Here is a 16,588-nt window from a genome sequence, read left to right as displayed (position 1 = left end):
TTTTGTTTGAAAATACCACGAGGTCAACTATCAATGCGAAGGCCCAAAGAGGCAACCTTAACGGGCAGCTGCCCTCGACAGAAACGCAGGCCAGGTCGGCGTAGGGCTACCCGACATCAGGCTGGCGACAATAGACAAGATGCCCAGGCTCAACTGGCACCCACACAACCCCAAGCAGTTCCACTGCATCAGGTGGCTTTACCGCAGTAGGCAGCCCTACCATAGCAGCAAGCCCAGGATCATGCGGGTAATGTGTTTTTTCCCTGTAGCAACATCACAACATACTGCTACTCTATTGCCTGGAATAATTCAACTGTTGATACTGGGCTCGCATCTACATGCGTAGATACAGGCTTAACCTCCACTATCACCTCAAGCAATCAGCCTATTCCTGAACCAATCAACTCTATCACAGTTCCCATTGGGTGTCAAGTAAACAAAACAATTAAACAAAAAATCATCACGGGGGAATTTGTCAATTTCGGAACATTATTGGTAAGGGATCCCACTCATGCCCAGGTAACATCTACTTTGACAATTGATGCACTGGGTAACATCACATCACAACCAAAACCTATTACCAGAATAACTTCTATAGAAAAATGGACAGATGCATTTCGCATTTATTTTAACATCTACACAGCAGTGTACCCACTTAAGTCACAGCACACAAATATATGCACGACGTTCGCTTAGGGGCACAGAATTCTAATGGGTGGGTTTTGTACTATGAACAGTTTAGGTTGAAGATCACATACACCCTTCACAGGACTAAGGGAATCATAGATACCAAGCTTTGGTTGCTATACATGACCGCAAATTTACATAAACCTTCTAATAACCAACACCAAAAGTGCTTCGATTACATTCTGAAAGCATACTGTTACAAGCCCCATTGTCCGTACATACACAGGTGCATTAAGTGCATTGTCACCCATCCATGTATGATGTGCAACAGTGCTACCCAACCCCAAGTCATTCGAATAACTCCTTTCGGGCCTCCACTCCAGTCCGCAACACCCCTTACGCAACATTCAGGTCTCAGACACCATGCAGCTCACCAAACACGCACCTACCAATCGTGGGCGGGAAACCCTCGTCAACCCCAAAGAAGTATGGGTCCTACGATATTCTTCAACAATCATTAGTCAAACTACCAATTATTTGAGTCAATAACCATATAGGGTGTCAGCAGGGTATTTGGAGGATGGGCTAAAACATGGCTTTAAATTACAATACTATGGACCACGCATTTCAGTCTTTTAAAAACACTTGTGTTCAGCTTCTGACAATGGGGATGTTCTTTTGGAAAAAATACAAAGTGAAGTTTTCGAAGGTCAAATGCTGGCCCATATTTACTCCCTCCCCCCCCCCCCCACATGCCTAATGCCTGATTTACATGTATCTCCCATAGGCGTCGTACCCAAAGCTGATGGAGGATGGCGTATGATAACACACTTCTTTCAGTATCAATGAACACATATACCATTCCAACAATATTTATCTTACTAACCATACACAAGTTAATTCTAGGTCAAGTCAAAGTTTGGATTGTTGGATCGTCTATCACCTAAAGAGCAGCCATGTGTGCAGTATCGATCGAGGGGGGGGGGGGGCTTAGTCTTAATCTCGAGAACACCTCAGTCCTATGCCAAGGATATAGTGGCATGAAGCTACACGACCTTAAAATAATGCTATTAACATTACTAACTTTAGAAGATCGTCCTCAGTTTCTATCCATTCATTGTGGAGCAAACAATGTTGGCCAAAAAAAACACTGAAGAGGTGCTGGAACTTCTTTCCACAACCTTGTCCCATTTCTGTGACATGTTCTCTACCACAACAATAGTTTGGTCCATTGCCTTGCCTCAATTAATATGGCGCTTTTTAGGCAAAATTAAAGCAATGAATGAAATAAGGGGTTTAATGAATCGGGAAGCGATAGAATAGGTATCATCCAGGGGTGGTCATTACAGCTAATGATATCCTTTTAAAGACCATACAATGTGCGTTGCAAGATTTATTTAATTGTACGTGGCGGTGTTGGCCATCCTGCCTAACCACATCACAATTAGCTACTACTGGCTCGTGGTGACCTTTGGAGTTGTGGTCCTGCCGTCGTCACCAATGTTACTTTTTGAAAGTTGTGCACTTCATTTGTGGCAGTTGCAGTCTTATAAACAATCGTTCATGACCCTTGCAAGTGGCGCAATCGTCGCACCCCAGCTCCAATGGAAGAGTGCAATCATTTAAATTATTATAGTATACAGTTTCAAATGTCCATATAATGTGGTTATAATGCTGATAATGTGTTTTTAATGCTGTGTATTCATGCTTGTGCATTCGTGCACATACTTGCTGTACAAGAACTTTGACAATTTTCATGTGTTTTGAACTTTTAAACTTGTGCAATTGCGTTTACCCATTGGCACAAGCCTTGTGTATAACTTTGTCGTTTGTATATCTGTGCAATTGCGATAACCCATTATACAGAAAAATATATTCTGTGACGTGTGTGCATTTTCGCTGACTCACTGACAAATGAGCCTATAGATGGGCCGTCACGTATTGTTGTTTTGTTTGATTTGTTCTGAGGCAGCTCATAGGTAGTCTAAAGTCACTTTGGCCAGTAACGCCAAACCATAATAAAGTATCTAGTCCTAATCAAAATTTCTCAGTCTATTCATCAGGTATCTTGGTTAATATTTTTTTTCAAAAAATCAAACTTGAGTAGTTAATTAGAAAAGACTTGAAAATTGTCCACTTAAAACATTTCTTGTGGTTTCACACGATATTAGATTTTTGTATAGAAAAAAAAACAATTATTAGACAATGAAACGTATTTGTTCGAAAGTGTTATCAAACGACAATAAAAATCAACATAAATAATGTGTCTAAAATAAGTTTTTAGGTAGGATCTCTTTCATTTTAAAAATAATTCATTTCTATCTCATTGGTATTGGTCAAAGAGTGTTAATAATTTTAAAGTAAATTTTTTAGACGCAATCATGGAAGAATACTTAATAATTTACATCTTCAAAACTTCAACAGTATCTAAAACGCAGTAAAAAGATAAGCATTTTATTCCATACAAACTGCTTAAGTGATAGATTAGCCACTTAGAGTAACAAGAAACTTAACAATCAAGTGTCTGGCCACTTTCCATTACAAGTACTAAATTTTGTCAAAAACTTCAAACATAAAATTATTTACATGTTGTATTTACTAATTTGACTGAATCGTAAGGAGAAACGAAATTCTGACGCAGTATGTGGTATACAACAGTTTGCCGGATAATGATGGTGAGCAAATATGGTATTTAAGACAAGTTTTTAAAGATGCACTTGATCAAAAAATTATTACATTCAAAATGATAGTTCATGCCTTTAGAATATATTACATTTTTTTTCGGAATTTAAACTCCCAGGAGGTTTGTTCAATTGGAATTTAAATTCCTGAAGATTTTTTTTTATTCCCGTAGAAAAATGGATAGAATGGTCTTCAATGCCTTTATGTTCTTCTTTTTAATTTAACTTGAAAAGAAAATCTATTGATGTCAGGCAAATAATACCGGTAATTGAAATTACTCAGTGATGTTTGCCAATTGGAAATAATAGCCTCGAGTCCGTTCATATTTATGTTCTGTTTTCATCAACAACTAAAATATGATCTGAAAAACATATGGATATTAAAACTAGCATTTATTTTAAAATTATATACGACCGATTTTTACCTTCTTTTTATCAAATAATGCTAGCACTCTTTTAAGCATCATTTTAGACCTATTACAATCAAATGCATTAAGGTGTCATAACAGTATTCCACTGAAGGTTAACGTCAAAACATGGCTGAGGCAAAATAATTCCCGAATTTTCCTTTGAATTTGGGGCGTTTCCGCAGGCGACATAAGCTGATTTTTTTATGTGATGAAAAACAATGTGTAAGAGGTCTAACTAGCCCAATTTTGTAATAATGCGAGGTCATTTGAATTTTTGATGCGTGTTGTTTCCGGAGGGGGGGGGGGGCGGGCTTGATTTTCAAGCACATGTGTAACTTCGAGGTTCGTTTTGAATTTTTATTAAAGATCAGAAGAGCATAGGATAGGGGAGTACATGTATTAGACATTTGATATTCCCACCTTGGTGTAATAAAGACAATCGGTTTTTCAATTGCTTTTCTGACATCTATCTGTTGCAGCGCTAAATTGTCTCTCAGTTAATTCGATACACAAGGGCATGCTCTTCGTATGAACAATTTCTAAGGCAAGGCAAGCTACTGACAAACAAGTTGATAAAACAGGTGTATCTACAGACTCGTTTGAAGTCATCTTTTCACAATACAACGACCTTGTCAGCAAAAACAATCTTCCACTGGGTCGCATGCTGACTGACATTTTTCATACTAACTGTTAGATTATAATTAAGCAACTAATTGTCTACGGACTTTTCCTTTTTTTTTTTACCGATTACACGAGCCTCGGCGATTGTGATCGGTCAGCAGAGGATGCTTACTCCTCCTAGGCACCTTATCCCACCTCTATGTTTTTAGAGGTCCATGCTGCTCTGCTTTGAATTTGTATTTCGTTTTATGGATTTTTGAGATGATTGACAGTTTGTTATTGTCATTTTTTATTCAGTCCGAGAACAAAAGAACAATATAAATTGAAAGCCTAAATTGACCAGATCATAAACATGGTAAAAAAATTAACGGTTTATTCTGAATTCCAACATTTTGGTCTCATTTACTTATTCTTAAAATTTTGCTGACGACCATAGGAAATGTCATCGAGATGTCAACATTTAGAATCATGGAAAATTTATCATTTGATCGATAAAATCACGCTTTTATCTTATGTCACTCATACTTTTTTTTATCTTTTGTTTAGATCAATCCCATGGGCAATTGATTTCTTTTTAAATTTCTGGGAAGTAATTGTATCTATTTCATTTCAACCATAAATATTTTATTTGTATGCCCCCTCAATGTTTTCTTCAAAGCTGTCAATTTTTTTAAATGATTATCTTATTAACCATGAAACCACTGCAGAACGATTGCGTGGAGATATTCTTGGTGCTTAGATTTCAATGACTAATTCTAAAATCCTAGCTAAGAATGAGTGATTCTTTTAAACATTTTTATTGCAATCAGATCAATATATAAAAGTATGTATATATATACAAATGTATCTCATTCTAATATAAACTTTGTATATACATAGAAGTTATATTAACTTATATATAGTTATACATAGGCTTTGTTTAGAATTTTATTTCACCATGAAAGAAATATTTATACCCTTTCTTTATTTATTTCTTATCTTTCCATTATCAAAGTCGGAAAAAATTAAGGAGCATTATCAGCGGCAATTTAGTTTGAAATCATTTGGTTTCCCAACAAGTGCTTACAAAGTTTTGTTTTCCGGCGACGGAGGGAGTTTTCCTGCTGCTTTGAGGGAATGTACTGAGTTTTGCCGGGGAGACAGACGGTGTATTGGTATGGAGGTCTGTCAAATCATGGAGGACCTGTATAGATGTCGGGCGTGTTGTGAGTGGATGAAACTAGGAGAGAAAACAGAGCCCACAAACAACATGGCCGCCTGTAAATATTACGAAATGGTATGTTTGCAACAACTCATTTTAATTATTTACTCCGTAATTTTTTTTTTAATTTCATATGTTTAGACAAAACAAATAAATGTACTTGCTAACTGAGTGGAAAACGTTTTAATTTTATGATAAATTTCCCTACCATTCTTACTGTGGTTAAAAATGTATCCATTTTCTATTTGTTTTCGGTTTCAATTAAAAATAATTTAATTCTGATTGTAACGCCTCATTTGATTGGCTAAACAAATTCATATATATCGTATAACATAACTTTCCTACGTCACAATAAGACGCGCGTGCAAAACGTATTAATCCGCTTGACGTTACGTTTAAATTTTGTACAAATTAACATATTTCAACTAATTAATGGGACTTATTATCTAATTAGAAAGTAGAAAATTAAATTATAAGGAATAAATTCAATTTCTACCTATGTTAAACAAGTATAACATAACTTGGGGCAGTTTACGCTTTATAAACCGCGATATATATATATATATATATATATATATATATATATATATATATATATATATATATATATATATATATATATATATATATATTTATTTATTTATTTATTTATCTATTTATATATGTATGTATATATTATTATTATGACCTACGTTAGCAGAACTTTATGTAATTTTTACCACATTTATATCTGTTTACAATTTGTTAGGGTTTAAATATCATAAAACATAATGCTGTTTTAAGATCTATTCAAATTAGCTCTACATAAGCAATTTGGTCTAGTTAAAAAAAATTCGAGCAGCGGAAAAACATATTCAATAAAAAATATTTTGTGTACTGCGTTGTCAAAACTTATGTACTAGTGTAATACCTAAAATCTATGAATAAATATAAAAAATATTTAAGATGAACCATGTATCTTTTATACCTGTTTTAAAAGCATGTCTCCCTTTTTTGTTCACTGTTCATTCAAAGATTATATCTGAAGTATTTGAAGCTCTTGTATTATTACAAGTATAATTTTTTTTTTTACTAATTCAAAAACGATTGATAAAAATGAAGGAAGCCGCTAAGTTTTATTGTGCATGTTTTGCACATTGTAATAAAATACAACATACTTTTACCTTTTTGAATTTTTTTTTTCGGTATCATGTATAAAATGAACACAAATTAATTAGAACAAGAGGCCAATTGGCCTTAACGATCACCTCAGTAGCATATAACCCATACACAAACTTGTGGAGGTGTCTCATATATGCATTTAATTAGTTTTTATTCTGGAGTAGACAAATTATAAATCTGTAATAACGACCACCCCCTGCCTGAAATCTTTAAAAAAGAACTATAGAACCTATAATTTTGGTGAAAAACTTAAAGATCTGGTCTACAAAATCATGAATTCAGTTTTCCTTTCAGGTGTGTGGGAGTAAAGAAGATAATTCTTAAACATTATATGCATTAACACCTATACATCTATTTTGGCCCTGCCCTAGAGTTAAAACCCATACTACTCCAGGGGACATGAAATTAAAAAAATTAAGTAGAGGACTTCCTGGGAAACATAATTATGATGTCAGTTTTTCATACAGATGTGTGAGAATAAAGAAGATTTTTAAACATTATATGCATTAACACTATACCCCCCCCCCCCCCCCCCCAAGTCCTGAAACCTTGACCCAAGGGCCATGAATTTCACAATTTTGGTAGAGGGCTTCATGGACATCATAATGATGCATTTAGTTTTTAACAAATATACATGGGAGTAAAGAAGAAGATTTACTAAGATTTAATACATTTTAATTATATGGCCATATTAACCCCACCTTAGAGCCTGAACCCCTGACCCAGGAGTCATGAATTTCACAATTTTGGTAGAGGGCTTCATGAACTATGCGACCAGTTTTTTCCTCACATGTGTGGGAGTAGAGAAGATTTTTGAAAATTTGGCTTTTTTTTTTGCATATTTGGCCCCACATCATGTGGTGCCCCAGGGGTGGTAGAGCCATGAATATCACCATTTAGATTCCTCATACCATAGAGATGCCTCACACAAAAAATGGTAACAATCAGCCTTTTAGTTTATAAGAAGAAGTTAAAAATGTAAATTGTTATCGCTCGACGCACGACGCAAAACGCACGACGACGGACGAAAGCGGATAGCAATAGGTCACCTGAGTTTAATCAGGTGACCTAAAAATTGAATATTCAGATTTATGTATTTTTAAGTTTTAGACTCATGATATAGCATAAAAATTAATGACAGTTGATTTTTGACGATGTTTAGGGTATTATGGACAATAATTTAGCATATGATTATAATACTGAATTTAAGCATTAGTTAGCTATAGGAAGTTAATTCCTTCTACCCAGTTTTTCATTCATGGTTTGTTTTTATTTTTCAGAAAGAAGAGACAATGAATAGTAAGATGTAACGACTCAATTTATTCTGTTTATCACAAAACGTACTTGTGTTTGTTAAAATCTTTTTTTAGACTGTTTGTTTAATTTATTTGTAATTTTGTTTTTACATTCAGTTTAAAGAAGAAATCAATGTCTTATATAAGTCTTAGAGCAGTTACAGTTAATAAAATGCTAGTATTGCAAGTTTGCAAAATTGTTCTTATATATTAATTTTTTCCAATTTAATGCATTTAATTACAATTAAAATAGCAATTAAATGATTGCAATTTGAGATTTCAAAAAAAAAAAAAAAAAACAACAACCCGAAAACAAAAAATAGTGTTTAACAAAACAATTTTAAAAAAAACCTTTTTTTTTGTACAGTTGCAGTATCACAGCCTGCCACTTTGAGTTCCACATACCCAGCCAGCAATAATGAAGCTTCTAACGCTAATGACAACGTTCTAAAATGTAGTTCCAGCCTCTTGACTGCATGCACCCAACTTGAGTCTCAACCATGGCTAAAAATAGACCTACAAGCCATTTATGACGTCAACAAAGTCACCATCTACAACAGACAGGATTGCTGTGGTAAATATTAAATGGTTTAAATGGACCAATGTTTGAGATGGTACCACACAACAGGTTCGTTGTTCATTATGTTGTAGATTCGCTGTTTCAAAGTAAATCGTTATTGAAGGCAACTTAAAATTGTAAATATAACTATTGAGCTGTACGGGTGTTATGTTTCATCGAACTATTATTATGTTTACAATGTAATTTATATTCAATTAACCGGTATTTTACTAAATAAATTCGTTTACAAGATGATCATTTAACATTCTGTTTTCGAATTTTTCGACACATCGTTCAGTTAATGCAAACACTATAATCGGTCATCTAAAAATGTCTGGGTATTAAAATTTTCATGGGGATCTTATCTGCATGTTTTTTTTTTAACGACTAAATATATATGAAATCAAACGACAATCAAAAGAGTATTTATGTTCCATATTATCTTCCAATTTAATGTCATGAATTACAATCAAATACAATGAACGCTAGAAGAAACTATTAAAAACAAGTTAAGAGTGTGAAGATATGCAAATCCATTGTGGGTTTTTTTTTCAATGTGTGTCACCTTTCATGGAAGGCTTTATCGATCAGTATGGATTATTTCTTTCACATAAAAACAATTTTGCAGTTGTTGATCAGCATAATGAGTTGGTATTTACAATTTAATGACAAAAATCGATTGCAACAGCTATAGATGGAAAGACATCGGTACATGGATATCAAAGAAAAAAATTACTGCTTATATAATTGAGTTTTTTTTAAATCAAAATTTTGAATGAAAAATACTATTTAAAATGAAATATTGTAACATATTGCATTAAGGGGAAAGACTTCATGATGTCCAGATAAACATTATAAACAATGGAACGGATGCATCGTGTGGATTCTACAAAGGACCTGCAGATGATGGTGACCGGATATCGGTGTATTGTGCTTCCGGTGCTGTAGGTAGATACGTACTAATGACAATTCTCAATCAACCAGGGAAGAGGGAATATCTCACTGTGTGTGAGGTCCAGGTCTTTGTCGACGTCTAGATACAACATCACATTTATAGGATAATTCAAAACATTTCTGTATTGTCTAAAACCAGTATATTATAAATTTGCCTTGTTAATTTTGCCATCATTAGTCTAGATATTTATAACTTAAAAGTTTACTCTCCATTGATAAAATGTACATGTATATTCTACGAATTTTTAAATTTTTTTTTGTTTGTTGATGTTTTTATTTTAATTTTCATTATTAGCTCCTTAATTGTATAAATCGACAATACTAATCAATTTTTTTCATACTGTAATATAATCATTTTTGCTCGATTTGCAATGCTATAAATATAGTATATATGGCGTTAAACTCGTTATTCCAATTGTATTCTTATATAATTTTATAATATCCCTTGATTTCCCGTTTAAAGATTGTGTAAGTGATATTTATCAAAAACGTTTTGAATTATCGTTCGTGTATTGACATGATGCCGTACATTGTTTACATTTTTGACTAGATCGAATTATCTCCCTTGACCCGTAATAAGTAAAACATACTGCATGATAACTATATATCTTAGACTTGATTATAAGTAGATGGTTTATCACTATCTTAAGTACAATGACATTTCATGCTCTTCTGCTAAATAAATCGCCATTTCACTTATTAAATTATAAAATGTATGTTCAGTAGACTTAAATTTGATTGTACAAAATTAAAGATAACTGTCAAGAACTTCAAATTACTGTACAGATATATTTGATTGGTTGTTCATGGTTAGAAAGTATTTAGAATGTTGATACTGAGCTTAAAAACAACAAATTCTGCGATATTTAACCATGTTTATTATTTATTTTTGTAAAATTTATGTTCGAAACATTGATAGTTTATGTCCCAGGTTGTATTAATAGACGTGGCCAGCGTCGCATTTTTTTTACGTTATGTATGATCTTGATTCCTATCCTAAATAAATTGGTTTGTCTCAGAAAAAAATGTTTCTTTTATTTGAGGCAAGGACCCCTCGACTTGTTGCGATACGTTATAAACGACAAAATTAACACCAACGGGCAATTTGGGTCATGATTTTAAGGTAGACACTGCAAAACGTGTTTTTAAAATTTGAACAGTTAAAACAACTTATAAACTTAATAAAAGGACATATTTGTATCTTTGAATGTTTATATCCCTACATGGTCCAAAACTTGAACTGCCATATTTAAACACAATAAAGCACTATCACATTATTTAGTTTTAATAATTATTATATTTGAATTTATCTTTTTTTTTGGGGGGGGGGGGGGGGGTCAGTACCATTGAATTTTGGGATCACCTATATTTCCGTTATTTATCATATTGCAGGGGTCGTAATAGAGGTTATCAGACTGGTTTTGTGTCGTTCTGCTGTGTTGTTTAATCGCAGTTATTGCTAAATCCGATTTCAGAAAATCATGAGGAATTCAGCGTAGGTTATAACAGTGTCTGTTGTTATTGTTCTGAGATGAACCTCTTTGTGTTTGACAATTGTGCGAAATCGGTGTTTGTTACTAAGTCAAAGGTAAGTGAAATGTGATCCGGCCTTCTACATTTTTCTCTGAGCAAATGGGCTGAATTTTTCTATTATATTTTTGCAACTGGTAATACGAAAATTTTTACAGGGTTTCAAATCCCCGAGTCAACAATTGATTTTTTGTCGAGTAGAATGCAAAGTGTACTCATTCGATCCATCCTCGTAGGGTATGGTTAAGACACAACATCTATTGTCATTTATGGTTTCTAAAAGTGAATTTTTATTATTTTATTATCTGTAATAGTTCTAGGTCGCAGCTCGTCCGTGCAATCATTACATTCTTAAGTTTTTCCTAATCGCAATTTCAAATCCCACAAATGATGATGGATTCCATATGATCACTATGCAGATATATTTGTGTTACTGGTGGGTGAAGAAAGAAGACGAGTATCGGCCCAAAAGATTATTATCCGGGTGCAGATAATATGACAAAACAACAAATTCAAAATCATTTAGCTTGTTTTTGAATTTTATGCGAATAATTCCTTTATAAGAGTTATTGAATGTGTCAATATCATAAAACTCGAAAAACCACTTTTTAGGGAGTTGGTTTTAAGTTAAAAAAAGCGTTATTATCGGTAATATCCCTTCTATGTTATGTTTCAGTTATATGAATTACCTATAGGCTTTTATAAATTCCTGTGTAAACGAAATTATTTATTTTTGTTTAATCATAATAAAGGTCAACTGATCAATGGAATAATCTTTGATGTGATTAAATACAAAACATGAGCATTAAACTCGCTTTGGGTAGGTTAAATGTTTTTGACCAGTTGTTTTTCAAAAAAATAAAGTTGTCATCTTACATTTTTAGGAAGAAGATGCAGAAAATAGTAAGAAAGCTCTTTAATGTTTGTGATTAATAATATTGCAATAATTTAGATAACATTTTTTTAAACACTTTTTGGCCAATTTTTGTTATTTTTAAATTGAAAAGAAGGCAAAGTCTAATTTTTCAAAACAAATGATATTTCTTTAAAGCTCAACGCTAGTATATATTTTCTAAATCGCGCTAATTTTCTTTTTCCTTTTTCCAACTTTCAAACATGTTTAATAGAAAAATAACAAAGTAAAAGCTTGCAACTTACCTTTAGAATATCATAATAAATAACAATTAGTTTCAAGACTGTGTATTTGCAGTTGCAGTATCACAGTCTGCCACTATGAGTTCAACATTTCCCAAGACCAATCAGACAGCTTCTCACGCCGTAGACATTGTTCTTAAATGTATTTCCCTCACCTTACTTGCATATACCAATTTGGACTTCCAACCTTAGATTTAAATAGACCTTTAAGCGATTTTTTTGACGTTAACAAAGTCACCATCTACAACAGACAGGATTGCTGTGGTAAGCATTTTAAGGTTTAAAAATAAACAATAGTATTCGAGATGGTAGTAATTTGCAGGTTATTTGCCTCATTATGTTGTGGACTCACTGTTTCAAAGTAAATCATTGTTAAAGGACAATTTCATCGACTATTAAATCCAAGCTGTTTTATTGGTTTCTCAGTCTGTTGTTATGTATTATGTTCTATCATTCATATTTTAAATATATTCTGTGTTTTGAAACAGTATGATTTACCATTCTGTTCCCGAATATCTCGATACATCATTCAATCAATTCAGACAACATCTGCAGCAATCGAAGAATGCTCTGGTTTGAAAAATTGTCATGGGGAATTTATTAACTAAATTTTGTATGAATTCAAACGACAAACATAAATGTGTTTTTGTAACATTTCATATTCTTTTTTTTACTTCTTTATCCACTTTTTGTCTTCTAATTCAATGTCATAGTTAAAATTCAAATACAATCAACGCTAGTGGAAACCATTGAACACAATTCAAGATTAAGAATGTACACAAATCCGTAGTAGGATACTTTTCGTCATTGCTTGCCATCTTACATGCAAGTATTTATCAATCACTATGGATTATTACTTTTATTTTTAAAAACATAAAACAAAATCAAAACAACAACCAAAAAGAAAAAAAGAAGAAAAACTTTTGCATTTGCCGATTAGCAAAATGATTTCGTACATTTAGATCAATGACAAAACTCAATTTTAACAGATATAGACGGGAAATAAAAGACACCGGTATAAAGGTATCAATCATCAAACTTACTGCTTATGTGAAAGAAACTAATTTTGAGATGAAGAAAAAAATAATACTTACCACTTTTAATGAATTATTGTTATATATTCCATAAAGGGGAAAGATTGCATGATGTCCAAGTAAACATCATAAACAATGGAATGGAAGCATCGTGTGGATTCTACAAAGGACCAGCAAACCTTGGTGACCGGATATCGATGTATTGTGCTTCCGGTGCTGTAGGTAGATATGTGCTAGTGACAATCCTCAGGGAGAGGGCGAATTAAGTTTTTATAACTTGTGCCCAATCCCATTGTAATATATAATGCAATAAAATATGTTCAAATCAATCCTCAGTCAACCAGGAATTGTGGAATATCTCACCGTCTGTGAGGTCCAGGTCTTTGTCGACGTCTAGATACATTAACCGGCATTTGTGTCGATATTTAAACAATAAAATGCTTTCTTTGGTGATCTATATTAACATCTTTTTTTAGCCAATTTATAAATTGATTATGAAAAGTAAGTAAAATTCACTAAATTATTGTTAAGGTACGTAAGTACGTTAACTAAAAGAAACAGCGAAATCGTCTCCTGTGAGACTTTGAGTCTGACGTCGTCATGTTTATTTCGTGCAGTTCATGATTTTTCCTAAGTAGTTGTAGGTCCCGACCAATCGATAAACTGAGCGTGTCAAGTTTTGTCCTGTCACTTTCTTGTCAGTTTCAGCCACTGTAGATTTCGACCAATCAATAAACGGGGCGTGTAGATTTCAATCTGGCTGTTTCTATAGAGCTATGAATTAACTATAAGTTTCCGTAAGAAATAGAGGGAATACTACTTTGTAGATGTAAATTTATATTCTTGATTTCTTTGTTCATGTACACTAAAGAGATATCCGCTTATTTGATATCAACTTGGTTAATTTCGACTGTGTAGAACATTTCTGCATTCCCAAGAAGCAGTAGTTTACATGATCTGAATTATCGTTCGTGTTTTGACAATATCCCGGTAAATTGTTTACATGTTCATAAATTAAACTATATGATTTAACTTGTAATTAGTCGAACACAATCCACACAAGTGTTTAAACTTAATTTTACTTACCAGATTAATCACAATGCTCAATACCGCGACAGGTTTTTGTTTTTTTGTTTTTAGAAGTAAATCGTTATTTCACCGCTAGCAAACTGCTCTGTGTATAATTACGCTGATTGACGATCTGCATAACTCCTCGACATCCAACTACATTCTGACAGATGTCCTTTCATACTTGATGTTTCTGTATGCCTTATCATATCATGTATTATTCTATTTAGATGCTGACGGCCTTTTATTCAGTATTTTGTATTTGCATCACTGATAGTTGAATTCGATTGACGGACTATATGCAGTAATAGTCTATTTCTGTATGTAATTGTCTTTCTGCGTGTACTATTTCAGAAAACGTTTTAGAAAACGTCTGATTTCAAGATCCCTTTGTTATTAGATATTGTGAAATGTATTTTTTTCCCCTCAAATATGTGTCTATATGTAGTTAATTTGTTCAATGATATGTTTAGGAATAAAATGTATGTTGAAAGCATTATTTTTCTTGACAACTGTCATAAATTCTCTTATCAAATTGTCATGGTGCAATTTCCGCCAAGCAAACAGCTGTAATAGACTTTAAATGACCACTTCCATTGGTTATCGCTCTTGGAGCACATGCACCTGAAGAAGTAGATGCAATATTGATATAAACAGTGAAAAAAATGGGTTATAGTAATTAAAAATAGCAAGTCATGTGTTAACACTATTTAAGCACGAGATGAGCCCAATGATAATCAAAGTACTGAAGTACTGACGGGAGTTGATTTAATCGATTATTATTTATCTTAAAGGGGCATGGTCACGATTTTGGTCGAATTTTATTTTTCTGTTTTTATTATTTGCAATGCTTTAGGAATGCATTTCTAATGATCAAATGAAATTTGGGTGCCAGTCATTGAGTTTTAAGCAAGATACAGGGCTTACAATTCTTTGCCATGTAAACAAGGCTCGTGCCATGTTTTTGTTTACATAGGTTCAATATACCAGTAATAAATCTGTTTAAAGCTGGTTTGTCTATCTTATTATTCATTTTAAGCATAAATAAACAGTTCCTAACGATAAACACATTCATTTTAGGTTTAAAACTGGAATTTTCACTTCAACATTCAAAATGTAAACAAACGCTTTGTTTACAAAGCGAAGAATTGTAAGCTCAGTAACTCGCTTATGACTCATCAAATGACACTCAAATTTCGGTTGCCTATTAAAAATGCCTTACTGAAGCATTGTTAACATTAAAATCGAAACCATAATTTTTGACCAAAATTGTGACCATGCCCCTTTAAAATCAACGATATGTTATTTTGCTTGGCAAGTAGTTTAAAATCTCTATTTGAATTACGCACATTTTTATTATATGGATTCTCGGACTTTTCCGACAAGAATTTTGAGAAAACCTCTCATGAATCATGTTGTGTAATTATATCTAAAAATGGAATTTATTTCATCAAACTATGAATCAGTATTCGAAATATTTCAAAAAGTGTATTGATCCAACCATAATGAACTCTAGTCTCGTTCAATCAGATGCTCGGCTGTCTCCGTTAATCTCCGACAAGTAAGAGACATCAGGTCACGTGATAGCTTGATGATGTGACCTCTAAATATAGACAGACTCACAGCTTGTCGGAGATGCACGGAGACAGCCGATGGTTGAACGAGACTATATTGAACTCTGGCGTAGGATTACATACGACTGCAAAAAAACTTCTAAACTGTTCGTACTATTTAAAATCTGACTATTTCTTAGGTTTTTATAAATAAGTTTCCTTTTAAAAAAAATTTTCAGCGTACATTACATCGAATTTATCGATTATTTTCAAGAACTAACTCTTGTCAGCGGTGATGATTTGTGCTTAGGTCGAAACACTGTTTCAGTTTCGGTTTGCCAGAGTAACTGCATAGGAGAGTTGATTAAAATCAACTCCCAAAAATGGGTACCTTGGCAGCTGTAACTAGCAAGTTGGTCTCGAGTTGTAGCCTGAAAAAAAGCCAAAGAAATCATCAGTAGCTGATATACTTTAATTACACATAGTTTACAAGTTAGTACTATGATTCAATTACTGATGACAATGGTCAAATTTATTTAAGCTATCCAAACATGAATCCACATACAAGATAAAGTAGGAGCCATATGTGTTGTAACATTCATATTATCTAAAACTTGGCTGCAAAATCAATATATTCAATTAACTGACGAGGCAATATTTAAAGTAACCCAATCATGACAATTCAAAGTAACGCAGTCAAAACCACATTGATTTAAGACATGAATTTAATTATTTTTCT

The 16,588-nt window shown here is 33.1% G+C and overlaps 1 protein-coding gene and 1 long non-coding RNA gene across 2 annotated transcripts; both read left to right on the top strand.

The window, feature by feature from the left end:
• Positions 1–9,714, top strand: LOC128183338 (pentraxin fusion protein-like). The gene is made up of 5 exons (XM_052852305.1): positions 1–247; positions 5,334–5,615; positions 7,982–8,000; positions 8,364–8,570; positions 9,378–9,714. The coding sequence occupies exons 1-5, from the start codon at positions 140–142 to the stop codon at positions 9,590–9,592; spliced, it is 831 nt and encodes a 276-aa protein (XP_052708265.1). The 5' UTR covers positions 1–139; the 3' UTR covers positions 9,593–9,714.
• Positions 9,715–10,956: 1,242 nt separating this feature from the next.
• LOC128183340 (uncharacterized) lies at positions 10,957–13,472 on the top strand. The gene is made up of 3 exons (XR_008243578.1): positions 10,957–11,097; positions 11,924–11,942; positions 12,250–13,472. It is a non-coding gene; the product is annotated as an uncharacterized LOC128183340 (long non-coding RNA).
• Positions 13,473–16,588: the final 3,116 nt, after the last annotated feature.

The sequence above is a fragment of the Crassostrea angulata genome, chromosome 5 (assembly GCF_025612915.1).
Source record: "Crassostrea angulata isolate pt1a10 chromosome 5, ASM2561291v2, whole genome shotgun sequence".
Classification (NCBI taxonomy): domain Eukaryota; kingdom Metazoa; phylum Mollusca; class Bivalvia; order Ostreida; family Ostreidae; genus Magallana; species Magallana angulata.
The sequence above is the reverse complement of the archived record's forward strand: the minus strand, read 5'-3'. Positions and strand labels throughout refer to the sequence as shown.

What these genes read in the sequence shown, in the direction of transcription:
- LOC128183338 (XM_052852305.1), top strand. Translation starts at nt 140, where the DNA reads ATGCCCAGGCTCAACTGGCACCCACACAACCCCAAGCAGTTCCACTGC. An exon ending in GCAAGCCCAGGATCATGCGG is followed by an intron (nt 248 to 5,333) that starts GTAATGTGTTTT and finishes CCATTATCAAAG; the next exon opens with TCGGAAAAAATTAAGGAGCA. An exon ending in CAACAGACAGGATTGCTGTG is followed by an intron (nt 8,571 to 9,377) that starts GTAAATATTAAA and finishes TATTGCATTAAG; the next exon opens with GGGAAAGACTTCATGATGTC.